This window comes from Blastocystis sp. subtype 4 (assembly GCF_000743755.1).
Source record: "Blastocystis sp. subtype 4 strain WR1 chromosome Unknown seqid_0236, whole genome shotgun sequence".
NCBI classification, from domain to species: domain Eukaryota; class Bigyra; order Opalinata; family Blastocystidae; genus Blastocystis; species Blastocystis sp. subtype 4.
In genome coordinates, this window is record NW_014569311.1 from 1 (window position 1) to 16631 (window position 16631).

Sequence of the window (16631 nt, forward strand, 5' to 3'; positions counted from 1 at the left end):
AGCGTGCTCTGAAGGCCAAGTTCGCTGAGCAGAAGGCTGCTTACTATGAGAGCATGATGCAATAAGCTGAACAATTGAGTGAGGTTCATTCTGTTTGTTAGACTAATTCGATTCTACCATGGAACCTTTTGAGGTGGATTTAAATGCCTTCCTAAGTAGTGTCGTTTCATTGTGTCAAAAACATGAGATTCGAGTTGCTGACCTGAACAATCTCGCTAAACAAGTGGATACAGTTCGAGGGTCCTTTTCCTTTGCAAAGAAGCTCATGAATGAAGTATCGAGTGAAGGGACATCGTTATTGGAGAAAGTACGATCATTAGAGACAAGTCTCGAGAACGAGCGGAAAGAACATGAAGCAGATGTTTTAAAGTTGAATGAGACCATCAGAATGGAAAACCAAGAGCAGTCTAAGATGGCGAATCATGTGGAGGAGTTGGAGGAGAAAAGTAACAGTTATTCAGAGTCAATGTCGCAACTAGCCAATGAATTGAAGACTACCAAAGAGTCTATGGATGTACTAAAGGATGAACTCCAAAAGTCCTATTTAACATGCACATCGTATGAACAGCAGATCATTCGACTAAATGAACAGTTATCTTTGGAAACGATGGAACTGCAGAACAAGTGCGACTTCTATGAGAAGAAAGTGAATGAGCTAACAGAACAAATGGATGCAATGGAAGAAGAGATGTATGATCCAGAAGCGTATTATTGTCTTGAACGAGACCGAGTAGGAATTGTAATGTAGTAACAATGTAGTGTCTAAGTGAAGTAAACCGACTTGAGGAAGAATTGCAAGCAATGACGTTAACAAATCAGAAAAAGGATTACTTCTTGAATGAAAAGTCGAAGGAATGTGAGGCATTGAACAAGAGTAGGTTTGAATAGAATTACTAAGTGACAGAAGTGGAATCACTGGAAAGTGAATTGGTAGAGACAAAGAAGAATGTGGAGGAAGATAAGAGGAAGGAACAGGAACTGGTAGAGAAGGAGAATGAAATGCAGGATCGAGAACAAACACTACTCAATCAAATTCATGAACTCCAAACGCAGTTACAGCAAGCTGAAGATGTCAACACTGCTTTGAAGGCAAATGAATCAAATCGCGAGGAGTTGGAGAAAGAGAAAGAAGCCTATTTGAAAGACATCAATGTTGCAAATTCTCTGATAGCGGAACAGACACAGAAGATTGATGAATTGACTAAAGAAGTGACGGATTGTAAGGATGAGCTCAGTAAGCGAGATCATCAAATTGAATCAATGCGACAAGCTCAGGAACTTGGTTCTCAGCAGGTAGAATCTCTTGTTGAACAGTTGAATGAGAGTCAGGAACAGAGAAGTGAGATGAAATCACAAATGAATCGATTGGAGAATGAGATTCATTCTCTTGAGCAACAGAGAGAGAATGAACAAAGTACTTACAAGATGGAGAGATTGGAAGCAGAGAAGCAAAGAGAGAACTTGCTTGAAGAGCTAGAGAAATGGAAGCAGAAGGTCATGGAAATGAATCAGACAAATGTGTTGAGTGATGAGGATGAGATTGTGGCTTTGGAGATGGAATTAAAGCAAAAAGAAAAGGAAGTAGAAGAGAAGAATAGGAAGATCTGTGAGATGGAAACTGTTTTGAGAGAGAAGGAACTTGGAAAGGAGGAAGAGAAGAGGTCTCTGATAGAAGAGGAGAAGTCCCTGATGGAAGAAGAGATGCAGAAGCAATTAATGGAAAAGGAGGATGAAGTGAAGGAATTACAGAGACAGATGATGGAGAAGGAGGAAAAGGCAAAAGACCTGCAGAGTCAGATGACAGAAAAAGAGGAAGAAATGAAACAACTTCAAAAGCAGGTAACTGAGACAGAGAGCAAAAGGACTGAAGTTCAGAAACGACTGGAAGAGAAGGAGGACGAAGTGAAACAACTTCAGAAGCAGATAGCAGCGAAGGAGGAAGAACTGCAAACGTCATTAACAGAATTACAAGAGAAGAAGGAGAAAGAAGAATGTAATGAACATAAGATAACCGAATTACATGAACAAGTAATGGAATTGACAGAACAATTACGAGTGAATGAATTGGAGCAGAGAAAAGCTGAAGAAATGGAAATGCAGAATGAGAAACTGGAAAAAGAGCAATCATTACAAGTGTCATTGGAAAGAGAACAGGAAATAAGAACGACTATTCAAAAAGAACTGGAAATGCGACAAACAGAAAAAGAAGAACTGGAGAAGGAACTGGAGAAGGAACGAGCAGCCAAAACATCATTAGAAGAGGAACTCCAGAGAGTATTATCTTCAAAGGAATTATTAGAACAGGCTCCGAAGAGTGTTGATGACGCTCAGCTACTATCTCTTCAACGACAAATTGAGGAACTCACAGAGAGTATCTCTCAGGCAAAGGAACAACATGGATCTCCATTGCTACAACCTCGATTCCTTTCTATGGATAGTCAACAAGAAACTCTTGAAGTCTTACGGAAAGAGAATCAGTGTTTGAATGAACGGATTCTTCAACTGATTACAGAGAGAGAAAGCGCATTGAAAACAAATGGATCACTCGAATCTACGATTCTTTTTCTTCGTAGTGATCTGGAGTCAAGAGACAAACAAATTACGTTCTTGACACAACTTCTCCAGGAAAAGAACCAAACTATTGGACAGTTGAGAAGTGCAATGCATTCTTACTCTGTTTAATTTCATCAAATGTCTATCAAACAAACAATACATCTTAAATTGAATTAGCGATAGGAACGTTATTTACATAGAAACCACTCTCTAGCACACTTCCATCGATGGCATAACTAATACCTTCACCATTTCGCATATCATTCCGAAACTCCCCTACAAAGGATGGAATACCATTTTCATAATAATAGACTCCTTTTCCACACATAAAATCATCATAGAACATCCCATGATAATACTCACCATTTCCAAAGTACATTTTCCCCATCCCACAACGTTTTCCATTCCTCCATTCACCATCGTAAGTGACCTTTCCTGCTGCATTGATATAACGTCCTTGTCCATTAAACCGATCATCAGCAAATTCCCCAATATATTGGTCACCAGAAAAGAAAGTATATTTGCCATTTCCACATTTGACTCCTTTTACAAATTCACCAACAAACAACCCCCGATCATCTTGAAACTCCCCGTATCCATGTTTGACTCCATACAACCAATTTCCAGTATATACTAAAGCTTTCTTATCATTGAACCAACGCCCTTGACCATGCCATCGTCCATTCACAAAGTCACCCTCGTAGAATTCACCTGTGGATAATACTTCCGTTCCCTTTCCATTTGGCTTATCATCCACTACTGAACCCATATAAAAAGAATTAGCATTCCCATGATATATTGTTCCTTCTCCATTCAAACGACCTTTCTTGAAACTTCCTTCCATTGAAACACTTCCATCTTTCTGATACAGTCTTCCGTGACCTTCTCGAAGGCCATTTACAAACTCTCCTTCATATAATAATACTCCATCTTGGAGTTGTTTTCCTTTCCCTTCACATCGATCATCACGGAAACTTCCTTCATACACAATCCCTCCTTTCAGTATCTCTTTCCCATTTCCATGTCTTTTTCCCATTACCCAATCACCTGAATAGATCAACTGACCATTCAATCGCATCAAACGCCCTTTTCCATCTCGTAATCCTTGCTTAAAATCTCCTTCATAGATCGTCTGACCACTCATCTCACGACCCTGACCATGTTTCAATCCATTTAACCATTCTCCATCATACAAGACTTCCTTTTCTCGAGAGAGTAAACCATGACCATGTCGACGATCATCCTTGAATTCACCTTCATATTCAGTCCCATTCTCTTCATATTCAATTCCTTTTCCGTCTCTATTACCTCCTACAAATTGACCACGATAAGACACAGATCCATTGGAACGGAATATTGTTCCTGTACCTTCCAAATAACCATTCACAAAAGTACCTTCCAAACGACACCCATCTTTCCTCCACAATGTACCATCTCCTTGATACAAACCATCTCTCCATTCTCCCTGATATACCGTCTCATGTGACACACTGAATTCTCGACCTTTCCCATGAGGAACACCTTTGGAAAAGGAACCCATGTAACAGCAGGCAGAGATGGGAGATTCGGTAGGTTCAGGACCCAGGAAGAAGAGTCGATTAATAGGAGGAATTCGAGGGAATTTCTGGAATGGAGGAAGCTCTTCTTTGTTGAGCCGACTCTTAGAAACAGCAGCATTTAGAGCCACAAGTGTTCGTGAAGAAGATCGTGTGAGATTACGACATGCATTCAATAGATCAGGCATATTGTGTGATCGAAGATGACGATTAGGGCAACTCAGAGACACAGGTTTCTGATCACCAGCAATGGGTACACTACTCTCAGAAGGATCAATGAGAAGGATGGGAGACTGTGTACGATCACTCAAAAGAGTTGACAGAACATTGGTACTTGATAGAGAAGTGAGTGGAGTAAGAGGTGGTTTATAAGGAGATAAACGAGATGAGAATAATGATGCTTCTGCGATTACTCCATTCATTGGATTACAACTCTCAACAACTCTTCCATCCATGAAAGAGAACTTGCGATGACTACTAGGAATGTAACGGTGGTTATGAATTTGGATCATTGTTAGAGTCATTCGTTCATCTTCTACAAATTGTGCTTCTATTTCTAAGCAATCTTCTTGTAAAACAGCAGGTTCTTCTTTTGATAATGATGAGACTTGAGTAGAAGCGTAATCAACATGTGTAAACATTGTTTTCAACGACGCAGAATAGTGATAGCCAAACACATATTCCCATAAACCACGTTTTGTTGGATCATATGGCATTGATAAGGCTCGTAAGAGATCCGATTCTCGACATCGTTCTATTAGAATTCGAACAATGCTATTCATTTCATTTCCTTGTTTCTGAAGAGGAACCAACATCACATCCTTTGTGAGACATTGAAGACTACGTCCCACAATGAGGAAAAAACGTTCATTCACTCGAACACGATAACACCATGTACTTGACGGAGTGGGAGTTTCACCATATTCGGAAATGAGATTCCCACCTAATGAGGTAGGATGGGCAATAGTATCTGCATAATCATGTTCTGAAAAAGGGAACAATCGTAGGAGCAACTGTTTCACTGCGGGAATCTTGGCATTTCCTCCAATGGCAATTACCGAGTCAATGAACTCGGGTCGCCAATTTAATCGATGTAATGTATCTGTGAGTTCACGTTCTAATAACCAAAGAGGCAGGAGCAACAATGCATCCAATTCACGTTTCGTAAGCGTGATATTGCGTTGCGCTCCTAACGGTTGAATTTGTAATTCGTAGCTGATTCCAGAAGACAAGGCGATTTTGGCATTCTCACATTCCACCATCAGTAAATCCATGTCTTTCACATCCGATGTGATTGGCACACCACACGACCTTCGGTATTTGCGACTAATGTACTTTTTGATCATCGTATCGATGTGACGACCAGAGAGTGTAGAAAGAATTTTACTATCTCGTATGCGTACATGACCTTTCCAAATACTAATAAACGAGAGAGATAATGTTGAGGCCCCGTAATCAAGGAGCAACACAGTCGCATCCTGCCGATTTATACCTCCATAATAGAGATACGGAACAATCGAAGCAATACGCTCGTCCACAAGTCGAACCTGATAGAAATGGGCATCCTCTGCAGCCCGATGGAAAAGATCGTTTTGAGGTACGCCAAAATCTCCAGGAAACAAAATACAATAGTTGTTAAGAGGAACTTCCAGTTCCATAGACACAAGTCGATGCAGATAGGTGAGAATCTCTCCAAGCAACTGAGATAATGTGCTGTGATGTTCTTCATTTCCATACTGAACTATAATGTCAACATCACCATTATCACTCTTTGAACAACGAAAACTCCTCATCGAATTTCGTTTTTCAACTTGTGGATCAACAGGGTCCGATACCAATCGACATACGTCCATGATGTCATAGACTCGATTCTCTTTATTCCCCTTCTCACCCATTTTAATGCAGTTATCAAAGAACCATCCCTTTTCAACAAAGAGGGCTTGAGAACCACCATTGCTTGAATCTACACGTCGATCGAACAAAAACAGATTTGTTAGGGACAGTATACTTCCGTGGAACCCCGAAGTAGCAATATCCAGAACAATGTTCATTGGTGGATTATCTTTTGTTTGTTTTCGCTGACTTTTGTTAGGTGGAGATTTTGTAATAGAGAGTAGGTTTTCGTTTCAAAAGTGAGAGAATGAGATCAGTATACGTTTGGATAATTACGCAACAGGTTAAGCCATTTTAGAGTGATATTGCGACTGTTATAAGTGAGATCAAAATCCATCTGTGAATTCTCGTCGAATCAAAGGCTGAGATTACTCTAGCTAATTTTCACATCAAATGGTCCTATGGAATTCTGCCGTGCCATGCACATATTACGGTGAAACCCACAGAGTTTTGTGTAGTATTCATCAATCAAAGTACTCAAAGAATGTCCGATGATTTTTTTGCTGATGGTACGTAATTTGTCGTTGATTTCAGTTGCATTACGCATGAACTCGTCGTTGGGTTCAAGAATCCTTTCATTCATTTCATTTTCAGTGTATCTAATGTTGATGTAGACGTTCCTGTTGCTGACAATGCGGGAACTGTAAATGAAGTTCGTTAGCTATTGTTCCCTTATTGATAGGATCCTTTCGCTGATAGTGGCGCTGCTGATGCTGTAGCTGAGGAAGATCCTTTTGCTGCTGCTCCTTCTGCTCCTGCTGCTCCTGTTGAGGATGAGTTCAAATTCACTCGTGAGTGGAACCAGAAGTTCCGTGAACGATGCGAGGCCAAGGATAAGGAGGCTCTGGATAAGAAGAAGGAGGTGATGAAGGAAGCTCAGGAAGAGTTAGAGAAGTGGAGGGAGGAGAGAGCCAAGAAGCTCGAAGCTAAGGCTGAAATGAATCGTCAGGAGGAGGAGAAGCTGATTGAAGGTAATAAGGAGGATATGGCCTGCGCAAATCCATGGGAACGTGTGAATAAGCTCGTTGATATGAATGCTGAGACTTCTCATGATATGGCTAGGATGAAGCAGGTTATGATTCGAATGAAGGGAGATGCTGCGAAGATGTAGGGAGAATTCCGTGGTTGCTATACGCTGTCTTCATTGTTTGTTTTAGACTCTGTTCATGCCAGAACATGGGCTCTTCCAATCCATTGCAGATAGTCTTTGGAGTCGATCCAAACCAACTAATTCGCCTTTAGTGGATGAATGTGATCAATCTCCATCCTTGCTTCTAGTGCAATTACGGGGATGTCAATTCTCCATTATAACTACAAATCTTCGTTTTAGTGGTCGAAGAAGGTGATATGTAGGAAGTGATGGATCTTCTTGCGTGATGTATTCCAATTTGATTGTTAATGGTGTTCCAATTCCTGCTGGATCCCGAATTTATGCGATTGAAGAATGCATAGTACTCAGTGGTTATTGAGTTGATGTTTGACTTTTAGACTATAGAATAGAACCAGTTTTGGATTTTCTCTATCTTCTTCGTTCACATGGTCTCTTTACCATCATTTTTATGCCTCCTGGAATGTCCATTCCTCCGCCAATCATATCAGTAATCTATGATTCTGTCTCCTACGTAGACTCGGTCATTTCCTCTCTCACAAAGTCTTCTCTTTCTCCTTCCTCATTATATGTATCTATTACCCGATGCACGTAGTACAAACTTGAAATACCGTCGTTCGTTGATTCTCAACCACTGTCGAACGATTCAACTGTTGTTTCGATCGAATTCATCACTTTCCCTTTCTCGTCTTCTCTCATCTACAGATCCGGAACACCTGTTGGTCGCGGATCGTTTATTGCTTCAAGCTGTTCAATCCATTTCTTCTCCCTCGGTCTTGTAGTTATGCATCCATTGTATTCCATAGTACTTCTGAACATCTCTCTCAGTTTTACCACGGATATGAGAATCGAGAATCCTTCGTACCAGATTTAGGTTCATTACGTCTCATCGTCGATGATTTGAATACAAACAATGATATTATTCTCTTACTCCGATACTGTGAAACTATTCACCGTCTCTATCACGTTGTATTGTTATCATTCGCTTCTCATTTAGTTTCCAAATGCGACTATTCTCAATTTGTTTCCAAATCGGGATTCGTTCTTTGCATCCACTCTCATTCTTACTACACCGTATCTCTTACATGACCCACGACAGTACGAATCCTTCTTGTTTACTCTCTAGACTCTGGCTTGTAGGGGTCTTGTTTCAGTTCATTTCCAATGATTCTATTCCTTTATCTACAGGAAATGCAGACCTTGTTCTACGTCTGCTTAGTACATGTCACAATCGATGGGAAGTTGAAACGGTATTAGCATGTCAATCAAATGTGACTTCCCGAGATGTATTTCTTGCAGGGCTCCAAGCATGTTCCTCCGAACAAGGCCAATTCTTTGATTCTTATCTCTTTTATCTTGTTCATCAAATTGACTTCACTCTTCATCAAGTGGAATTGAATCTTTCGATTCGATGTGTTCTGGAGTTGATGCCTTTAAGCCAACGATCTGCATTTTATTGGCTAATCACTCTCTTAGAGCATACCAAGAGTCTGCTATCCGTGTGTGCAGAAACATTGAGTGAAGGTTCAGATGTGGAATTGATGGAAACCTTCCTTATATTTTGTGTTGATCATAAAGCATTCCTATTTATGCCAACGATCCCTTCATTTTCTATGAATCTCTCTTTTGAAGAGTTACACCTACAGGAAAGTACACGCTATTCTAGAATCGATTTGGATTCGTTTTATAATATTCCAGATACGTATACAGAAACAACAGTGATAACAGATAAGACTAGTGTCTGGAACAGTCCTTGGAATAGAGTAACTTAATTTGTTTGAATTGAAACAGAATATCCTAAAAGAAACACCATTTCCTCTTCACTCGTTCATGAACACATCGACTAGATGATATTTCAACTTTTCCATATCCCTTCTTCACTCCAGCCTTTTTCAAACACTGAATCCAAGATATCAACAGAGAATCATGAATCACTGGCCCTAAACTCCATCTTCGATCAGGAAATGACAATGAATCGTATGTATCGTGGAGATCCATTTGGGGCTTGAGTGAAAGTATGGACATGAACACATAGAGTGACTCTCTTCCTATCAAACCAACATTTCTCTCCTCACTTCAAAAAAGCTTCTCCGTCTGCTGTGAATTCAGCATCATTCAAGATCAACCTATGTGTAAAGAATGCACTCTTGTCCTACTGACACTCAAAGTTGTCCTTCAATTGCATTTCAAAGAATTGAAGCAATTCACCTAACAAGATACGTGTATTCTCATTCTTCATGGCTGTTTGAACAAATGAAGCAAATGTCACCTCAGGCTTGGCTGCTGGCAATGATGGAGAATCGTTATCACTTCTGCTAGAAAGACGAGTAACACGCCTACACCACAACAACAACATCGTCGGTTTTCTTTGATAAAGTATCCATAAACAACTTCTTCATATGCAGTTGGTTTTTACTGTGAAATAAACGTCTTTCTTCATTCTGAATCGCGAGCATTCGTTTGATACTGAAATTGAGATATTACTCTACATCTACTCAGTTGGGTCAATCCGATAGACTCTTCCATCTCGTTGAAAGCCGATTTCTAGAAGAATTTTTCCTTCCTCTTCCGTTCTACATATCACTGTACCATTTCTACCAAACGCATTTTCAACAATCCCATCGCTTCCGTAACAAACTGTTAACTTGCCGAAGAGAAGAGAGAGAAAATCATTCTCTCCCAAAGAAGACGAGAAACATTCTTTGCAAAGACTTCGGAACTTGTCTTCTACAATCATTCTGACAAGGAATTATCCAAATCAATATGTAATGAGGCCTTTACTTGCAATATCCTGATAACTGAATTGATTCATGGTAGTTTTTCAACTTCTATAGTGGTTATTCCGATTCGATTTCTTTGGATTTCTCTTTCAACTCCTGAATATATGTTCGCACTTGGACGTTATTAGTACAGTCTATGGGATTGGCAGCCATGATACAGTTTTCCAACCAACAAATAGAATTCCTAAATGTATTAAATAAGAGCTAGTTAATTGGGAATAGCAGCCAATACTTGATTCAACTGTTCCACAACAACATCATCCAACTAGACAGTAATTACCATTTCAAACCTTCTACAATTTTGGATTCGTCAAATGTATCATTTTCGTTACCACTATTGGCAGATATAAATGTCTGAAGCATTTCCGCAGCCTTTTCGTTGGAAACATTCTTCTCTTTTCCGACTTCGATAATATCGACAAACTGGGACATTCTTGCGAGACACCAAATGGAATATGAACAAACATGCTTATGAATAATCCCCTACAGTATTACACAAACGCAATATATCTTTGCGTTTATGGTTCTTGTGAAATACTGACATCAAATAAACTTTAGCAACAAGACGATTCTCTGAACGTGTATCATTTAAATGTTTCTGCTGAAACAAAGATCTATGGATCACATAAATATCAATCACGAACGGTGAATGAGGCAAATCGTAAGCAAACATGCGACTAGCTATAACAAACTTGAATCCTTCCTATTATTTCCAACTCAATGAATATACCATTCAAACGAAGTGTCTCAACATATGTAATCTTGTTCTGACCGTAATTGATCAATTCTTCATTAAACAGATACTCTTCACTTCTTGGAACCACTAAATATGGTTCCTGATATCGATTTGGCCAACACGAATATGATTGATAACTATTGGCTTTCCGCAAGATGATCTGGGAAACCCATGAATCCAGGACATAGTACTAGTTGTTAAAAGTACAAATCATTGCACACATGAGTGAAAAGATTCGCTTTCCTATTCCCACATCGTCGTGATAAGAGACACAAACGAAGCTCTTCCAGTGTCTTAGGAGCATTCTGAAGTGAAGACTGCAGCTGTGATTCCAGTGTATTACCAGTTACATTGACTGTTCTGGAAAAAATGGCTGGAACTATAATAGCAGTACGGTTCTCTCGATATAAGGATTCAGGGAGAGCCAATAGTTCTTCATATGACTTTTCACATAACATCATATCGGCATCAAGCAAGAGATAATGAGAAGTTTCCACGTTTCGAATTCCAATATTTCTTAGAATGTTAATAGGATAATTAGAAGAGAAGAAAGAGTTGGTTGAAGAAAGATACACGGCTATGAATATACGGTCCGAACAGAGAATCGAATTGTCTGAAGAATAGAGAAAATCTTCAAAAGTTGATAATTCGTCTTCCACTACATGAATCGAAAATACAATTGGACTAGAAATGATTAAAGGAATCATCTATCACCCGTTCCATCGCGTTGCTGTCACAGGGAGTAGAAATAAACGATTCACGTCACAAGCTACAACAAGAGTGATATTTATGGATGCTGAGTTATTGACTACCCCTATACATCACAAAGAAAGTAGAAACGAACAGGCATTAGGATCTAATTCTCGTCGAAAATGACATCCTGAATAGTCCCATGCACTCGACCCTATAGTTCGTGCACGAATAATAGGCAACATAGTAGACTGATAAGCAGGATTTGATGGCACATACTAGACTATTCATTCCATCAAATACTCTACTTTTCGAGGAGATCTCAAATCTGTGAGGATGACAAAGGATACATTAGTGTGCTGAGGATTCCCAATAGTCTCCAGCTTCGAATAACTCTAGCAATTATCTACAGAAATCAGGACAACGGTAGAGATATTTAACATGGATACACCCAGAAGACATACGAATCCTCTACAATACATCCATCAGTATTTAGATACATGATCACCAAAATCACATTCCTCTTCATGACAAGGTTCTACCCTCAATAACAAGTCTCTTATAGATACAACGCAGAATAGGGCTAGCCCAAAAGACAGCCCAACACTTGCATTGACTCTTAATCACTCATTGCTAATAGATTATTCTTGTTCATTCCGATTTGTCTTCATTCATTGGTAGATATACTAGGACTTTCTTGTATTCCTTCGTTTTGTCATGAGTCAACAGCCGAATTCAAATGGGGGATTTATGAATGGTGTTCGAACAATGTTCTTTTTGGAAAGATTTCTTATGAATAGGGTCAATCAGTACAAGGCTTCGTTAATGCCGGTATCCAAGTCCATTTTTTGGTTTCTTGCAATTCTCCAACTAGTACATATGAATCTAAAGAATTCTCCATAGATCTCCATCCTCTACTCTCCTCTATACTATTACTTGGCTAATATTCCATATTTCATCACTGTAGAGTATTATGAAGGTAGTGATATGCATTTTTCACCATCTTTAGTGTATCGAGTATTTACTTCTCTCTTTGTGGAACGATTCTCTATTTCTTACATCGTATCTCTCTTTATGTTTCCATATGCGGCATCCAGAATTGAGAAACGCGATGGATCCATTTATCTTGTATATCGAATCATTCTTCTTTCAGTTCTCTCCAATACTTTTTTCACACTCATCTGCTGGCCCATTCTCAGTTGGAACCCGTTGCTTGGTTTCGGGTTGACAATGTCAGGAATGAGTAATTTGTGGGTAATCTTCCTGGTCATTGATATGATTCAGGATCCACTGTAAGATGCACCGTTTCTGATTAATTCTAGTATTCGCCAGGCTGTAGCCAGCAATCGATTCTTTATTGTTTTGGCTATTCTTCTATGTATCTCACTCCTATTTTCTGTATCGTCAATTCCTGTGGTTCTTATAGCCTTGTTGTGTAGAATCTGTTTTGACAGTTTTATCGTAGTCAACTTCATTCCTGCCATATATAAACCATCTAAGCGAGTTGCTGCATTCTTCATTCCTTTCCCCGTGTTCAAACGGCTTCAAGCAAGGGATAAAGAGGAGGAAACAAAGCGAGTGATGGAAGAACAAACTGCTCGTAGATTCGCCAATTTTGAAACGATTGAGTTGGTCCTGGATGAAACACTGATGAATAGTCAAATACGCGGAGAACAGATTGGACAGCAATCACTACTTCCAGGAGAGACGACCCAAACGTCTCAATTTAAGAAAGAGAATACTCAAACCTCTCGTTTCAAGGGAACTGGACGTTTGTGTCAGTGGAAGAAATCACCTATAGATACACTGGGAAGCGTCTCAAAGTGATTTGTATAGTATCGTATTGATTCTTTTGTTTTGTTTTGACAAACATGAGTGGATACTCAGTAATATCGGAAGTATTCATCGGAGACCCTGTTAACTTCCGAAAGGACATCTTTGAATGCTGGTTGGACCAGTTGTCTGTAGATGATGCAACAAAGAAAATTAAGAAGGAAATGGAAAATGAATCAATGGTAATCCCAAGGATTGATGAACTCATTCACGAAGACATTTTGGACTCTGTACTAGATGGATATGAGTGTCACTGATAGTATCGAATCTTTGACTTCTTCAAGGAGCAGTTGTTTGTGAATTCTTGGAGCATTGTTGATTTCCATAATAATGAAAGGGAGTATATGTGTAATGTGAGGAAGATGAGTGAAATTGATGATTAGCGTTACTTTGAGTTGGATGATACTCTTGTTCGTGAAATTGTGAGTATCGGAATTGGAGAAAGAAAGCGATCCATTATCAAAACAACGAAAACCCCAAGTTTGCACGCGATGGAATTGGTGGAAGGAGTAAAAGTGATGCTAGAGTACATCCAATCTTACAGTGATCATAAGTCACTGGTTCTAGCATTACAACTCCGATTTCACATCAATCAGTCTTTGGCTCGTTCTTATCTATCGCTCCTCTATCTCCTCTTAGATAATCGTGATGTAGACTCCATTCGTAATCGGCCCTATATGGAATGGTCAGTAGTAAATGTGCATGTTAGGAAATCGATTAAAGTATAGGATACTATCTGGTTTATGTTATCCAATTGGACACAAGGGTTGGAAGATATGCCGACAACTTCGGTAATTGCCTCTGCTCCCGACATTTGTAAAGGAGTGAAGTATTTGTCATGATTAGTTGGAACAGATCCATATACACTTGAATTATCAGATGATTATCTTAATGCCTTTCACAGTATCAGTGAGTATGTGAGCAAGAATGGAAAAGTTGGTTTCACTTCATGCATATAATGTAGAATTGGCAGTTGAAGTCAGGTGATGTACTATCGGTAGAGAATGTAGTCAAACGCCTTGCTACCATTATGTCAGTGTTTCGAGAAGAAGTATGACTGAAGACAGAGTTTTATGTAGAAATGCAAAGTGCGACTCTTCTGTGAGGCAACATCAAACAAATTGGGGCAGTTATACCACAACAAGAATATGACAGTAGATGAGGTTCGGGACAACCTCCAGCAATGTGACGATTATTTGCGAAAGATGCTAGTACGAGTAAATAGTCCAATTAATGGATAGCCTCAGTTTTCCGTGTATTCTACGTCGTTTGTTCAGCTCTGTTATTTGTTTCTAGAACTCTATCATTCAAAGTACCAGTGCTTTTTTGTTTCGGGTCAGAAGTATTTTTCGTTATGTGTTTGTGAAAATGAATCATTTGATATCCGTCCTGTGAGATGAACAAGCCAATAGTGTATCTCAGTATAGACTTTGGGACATCCAATTCATGTGCTTATTCCTCTCACAACGGAAGAATCTGTAATGTTACCAGTAGCAGCTCAAAATCGCATATTCCATCTTCTATCTTTTATAGGAACGAAAATGAAGCTGTTATTGGAGATGCTGCGGAAATCCTTCATGGGAACCAAACGAAGGCGTTTGTTCGCAAAGTGAAAAGGATCATCGGGCTTGACTGTTCCCAGGAATGTGTGAAGAAAGAAATGGAGGATAGTACAGTACCCATCGAACAGTTCGACAATTATCCTCGCTATGTGCTGACTGTGAATGGAAATACCTTTTTCCGTACTCCCGTGGAGATTGCCAGTGAGTTGTTTAAATACATCTTAAAGAAGGTGGACAGCGAGAATGCATATGATATCCATGCCTGTATTACTGTTCCTGCCACATTCTTTGTTTCACAAACGGAGGCAGTGAAAAAAGCAGCAGTTCTTGCAGGTTTGAAAAATGTTCATATTGTTGCCGAACCTGTTGCGGCTGTAGTTGGTTATTCCTTAATGGCTTCTTCAGAGCAGGATTTGTATTTGGTATATGATTTGGGAGGTGGGACGTTTGATGCGACGATTGTTAAACGAGTCAAACAAGTCTATTCAGTAATGGCGAAATCGGGTGATCCGTACATGGGTGGATGTGACATTGACAGTATTGTGTACTCTCTTCTGCTGGACTATCTTAGGGGTGTGCTGGATTCTGATCAATATGATAGATATTTTGCAAAACTGTCTTCAAGACCTGGTTATCGTTTGAAATTGTTGGATACAGCGAGAGAAGCAAAGGAATCTTTGTCTTCATTAGAAGAAGTTACGGTTCCAATAGAAATGAGAAAACAGACGATCTATTGTATGATCACAAGAAGTGAGTTGAATAAGCGGGTAAGTCCTCTTATCACAAAGTCCATCCAAATTATTAAGGAAATGATGAAGAAAATTAGTGTTTCAGAGGAAATGCTGACAACAGTGATCATGGTTGGAGGTCCAACCCAATATCCCTATTTTGCCGAGTGTCTCCAAAAGGAATTTGGAGATATTATCCGTCGTGATATTAATGTTGAAACTGTAGTTGCTCAAGGTGCATTGGCTATTGAAGAGAATTGGGACAAAATGGAATTAGGCCGAATGGTGCCAAAAAAGGGTCTTCCTCCAAGTCGTAGGGTGAAACGACACATAGAAAATGTGGAAACTATTGAATCAGAGATTCATTTTCATGATTGCTTATCATATTCAATTGGAATTCGAGCATTTGATGATTCTTGTTATGTATTGTTTCATAAGAGTGAACAATACAATGCAGAACGAGTCATTAAGTTATCCATTACACAGAAGTGTCAGAAGTTCTTGTTAATAGAGTTTTGTCAAGGAGAGAGTAATGTATTCAGTCAGAATACCCCAATTGGATCAATACGATATGATTTGAAGGATGTTCGACAGAACATGGAACCTCAATTTGAATTGAAGATTCGAATCAGTCAACAAGGCACATTAATGTGTGTTTTGAATGATTTGAAGCTTAAGCAAACGAAAGAGTTACAATTAAATACTCATATCACACAACACGAAACTAGTTTAACCATCCTAGATGAAGAAGGAGAAGAACACCTTGATGAATTAATAAATCGATTGATTGCAATTCGAAAGCAATTAGTGGATTCCAAAGAATATGGAGATATTGCAAATAACATTCAAACATTGATTAAGGAAAGACAGCAAACACACAATACAACAGAGTTGATCCATCGTTGTGAACAGGTTATCAATCAATACAAAATGATGGTTTCATTGAGTTCTGTGTTGATTGGACAGAGAGGTTTACGATGGAATCAACTACTCATCCTCTTTCCTGAGATGAAGCATATGGTGAGTGTTGATGTGATTGGACAAAGGATGAGTGGAGTAATCAAGAATGAAGAGGAAGTGATAGAAGTGAAAGAGAATGAGAATGAAGTGGAATTGATGATAGTGAATGTATTGAATCATTCAATGATTGTATTGAAAGGATTGAAAGAAGAAGAATTGAATGAAATGGATT

At 39.2% G+C, this 16631-nt stretch overlaps 7 protein-coding genes across 7 annotated transcripts; 4 read left to right on the top strand and 3 right to left on the bottom strand.

Annotated features, from left to right (window-relative positions):
* Nucleotides 1–118: 118 nt before the first annotated feature.
* JH06_3527 (hypothetical protein) lies at nucleotides 119–2682 on the top strand (the record flags this gene model as incomplete). The annotated part of the gene is given in 3 exon segments (XM_014670725.1): nucleotides 119–730; nucleotides 905–922; nucleotides 937–2682. The coding sequence occupies 3 exon segments, from the start codon at nucleotides 119–121 to the stop codon at nucleotides 2680–2682; spliced, it is 2376 nt and encodes a 791-aa protein (XP_014526211.1).
* A 34-nt stretch (nucleotides 2683–2716) lies between these two features.
* JH06_3528 (2-isopropylmalate synthase) lies at nucleotides 2717–6160 on the bottom strand (the record flags this gene model as incomplete). Its single annotated transcript, XM_014670726.1, has 3 exons — nucleotides 2717–5850; nucleotides 5896–6072; nucleotides 6118–6160. 3 exons carry the CDS (start codon nucleotides 6158–6160, stop codon nucleotides 2717–2719), a joined length of 3354 nt encoding a protein of 1117 aa, XP_014526212.1.
* A 326-nt stretch (nucleotides 6161–6486) lies between these two features.
* Nucleotides 6487–7113, top strand: JH06_3529 (hypothetical protein; the record flags this gene model as incomplete). Its single annotated transcript, XM_014670727.1, has 3 exons — nucleotides 6487–6515; nucleotides 6537–6645; nucleotides 6685–7113. 3 exons carry the CDS (start codon nucleotides 6487–6489, stop codon nucleotides 7111–7113), a joined length of 567 nt encoding a protein of 188 aa, XP_014526213.1.
* Nucleotides 7114–10098: 2985 nt separating this feature from the next.
* JH06_3530 (hypothetical protein) lies at nucleotides 10099–10322 on the bottom strand (the record flags this gene model as incomplete). Its single annotated transcript, XM_014670728.1, has 2 exons — nucleotides 10099–10155; nucleotides 10188–10322. The coding sequence occupies 2 exons, from the start codon at nucleotides 10320–10322 to the stop codon at nucleotides 10099–10101; spliced, it is 192 nt and encodes a 63-aa protein (XP_014526214.1).
* A 152-nt stretch (nucleotides 10323–10474) lies between these two features.
* Nucleotides 10475–10930, bottom strand: JH06_3531 (glycosyltransferase-like protein; the record flags this gene model as incomplete). Its single annotated transcript, XM_014670729.1, is given in 4 exon segments — nucleotides 10475–10504; nucleotides 10516–10589; nucleotides 10621–10816; nucleotides 10880–10930. 4 exon segments carry the CDS (start codon nucleotides 10928–10930, stop codon nucleotides 10475–10477), a joined length of 351 nt encoding a protein of 116 aa, XP_014526215.1.
* Nucleotides 10931–13187: 2257 nt separating this feature from the next.
* Nucleotides 13188–13991, top strand: JH06_3532 (hypothetical protein; the record flags this gene model as incomplete). Its single annotated transcript, XM_014670730.1, has 4 exons — nucleotides 13188–13379; nucleotides 13410–13463; nucleotides 13533–13853; nucleotides 13878–13991. 4 exons carry the CDS (start codon nucleotides 13188–13190, stop codon nucleotides 13989–13991), a joined length of 681 nt encoding a protein of 226 aa, XP_014526216.1.
* Nucleotides 13992–14809: 818 nt separating this feature from the next.
* On the top strand, nucleotides 14810–16139 carry JH06_3533 (chaperone; the record flags this gene model as incomplete). The annotated part of the gene is made up of 2 exons (XM_014670731.1): nucleotides 14810–16089; nucleotides 16112–16139. 2 exons carry the CDS (start codon nucleotides 14810–14812, stop codon nucleotides 16137–16139), a joined length of 1308 nt encoding a protein of 435 aa, XP_014526217.1.
* Between the last annotated feature and the right edge of the window lie 492 nt (nucleotides 16140–16631).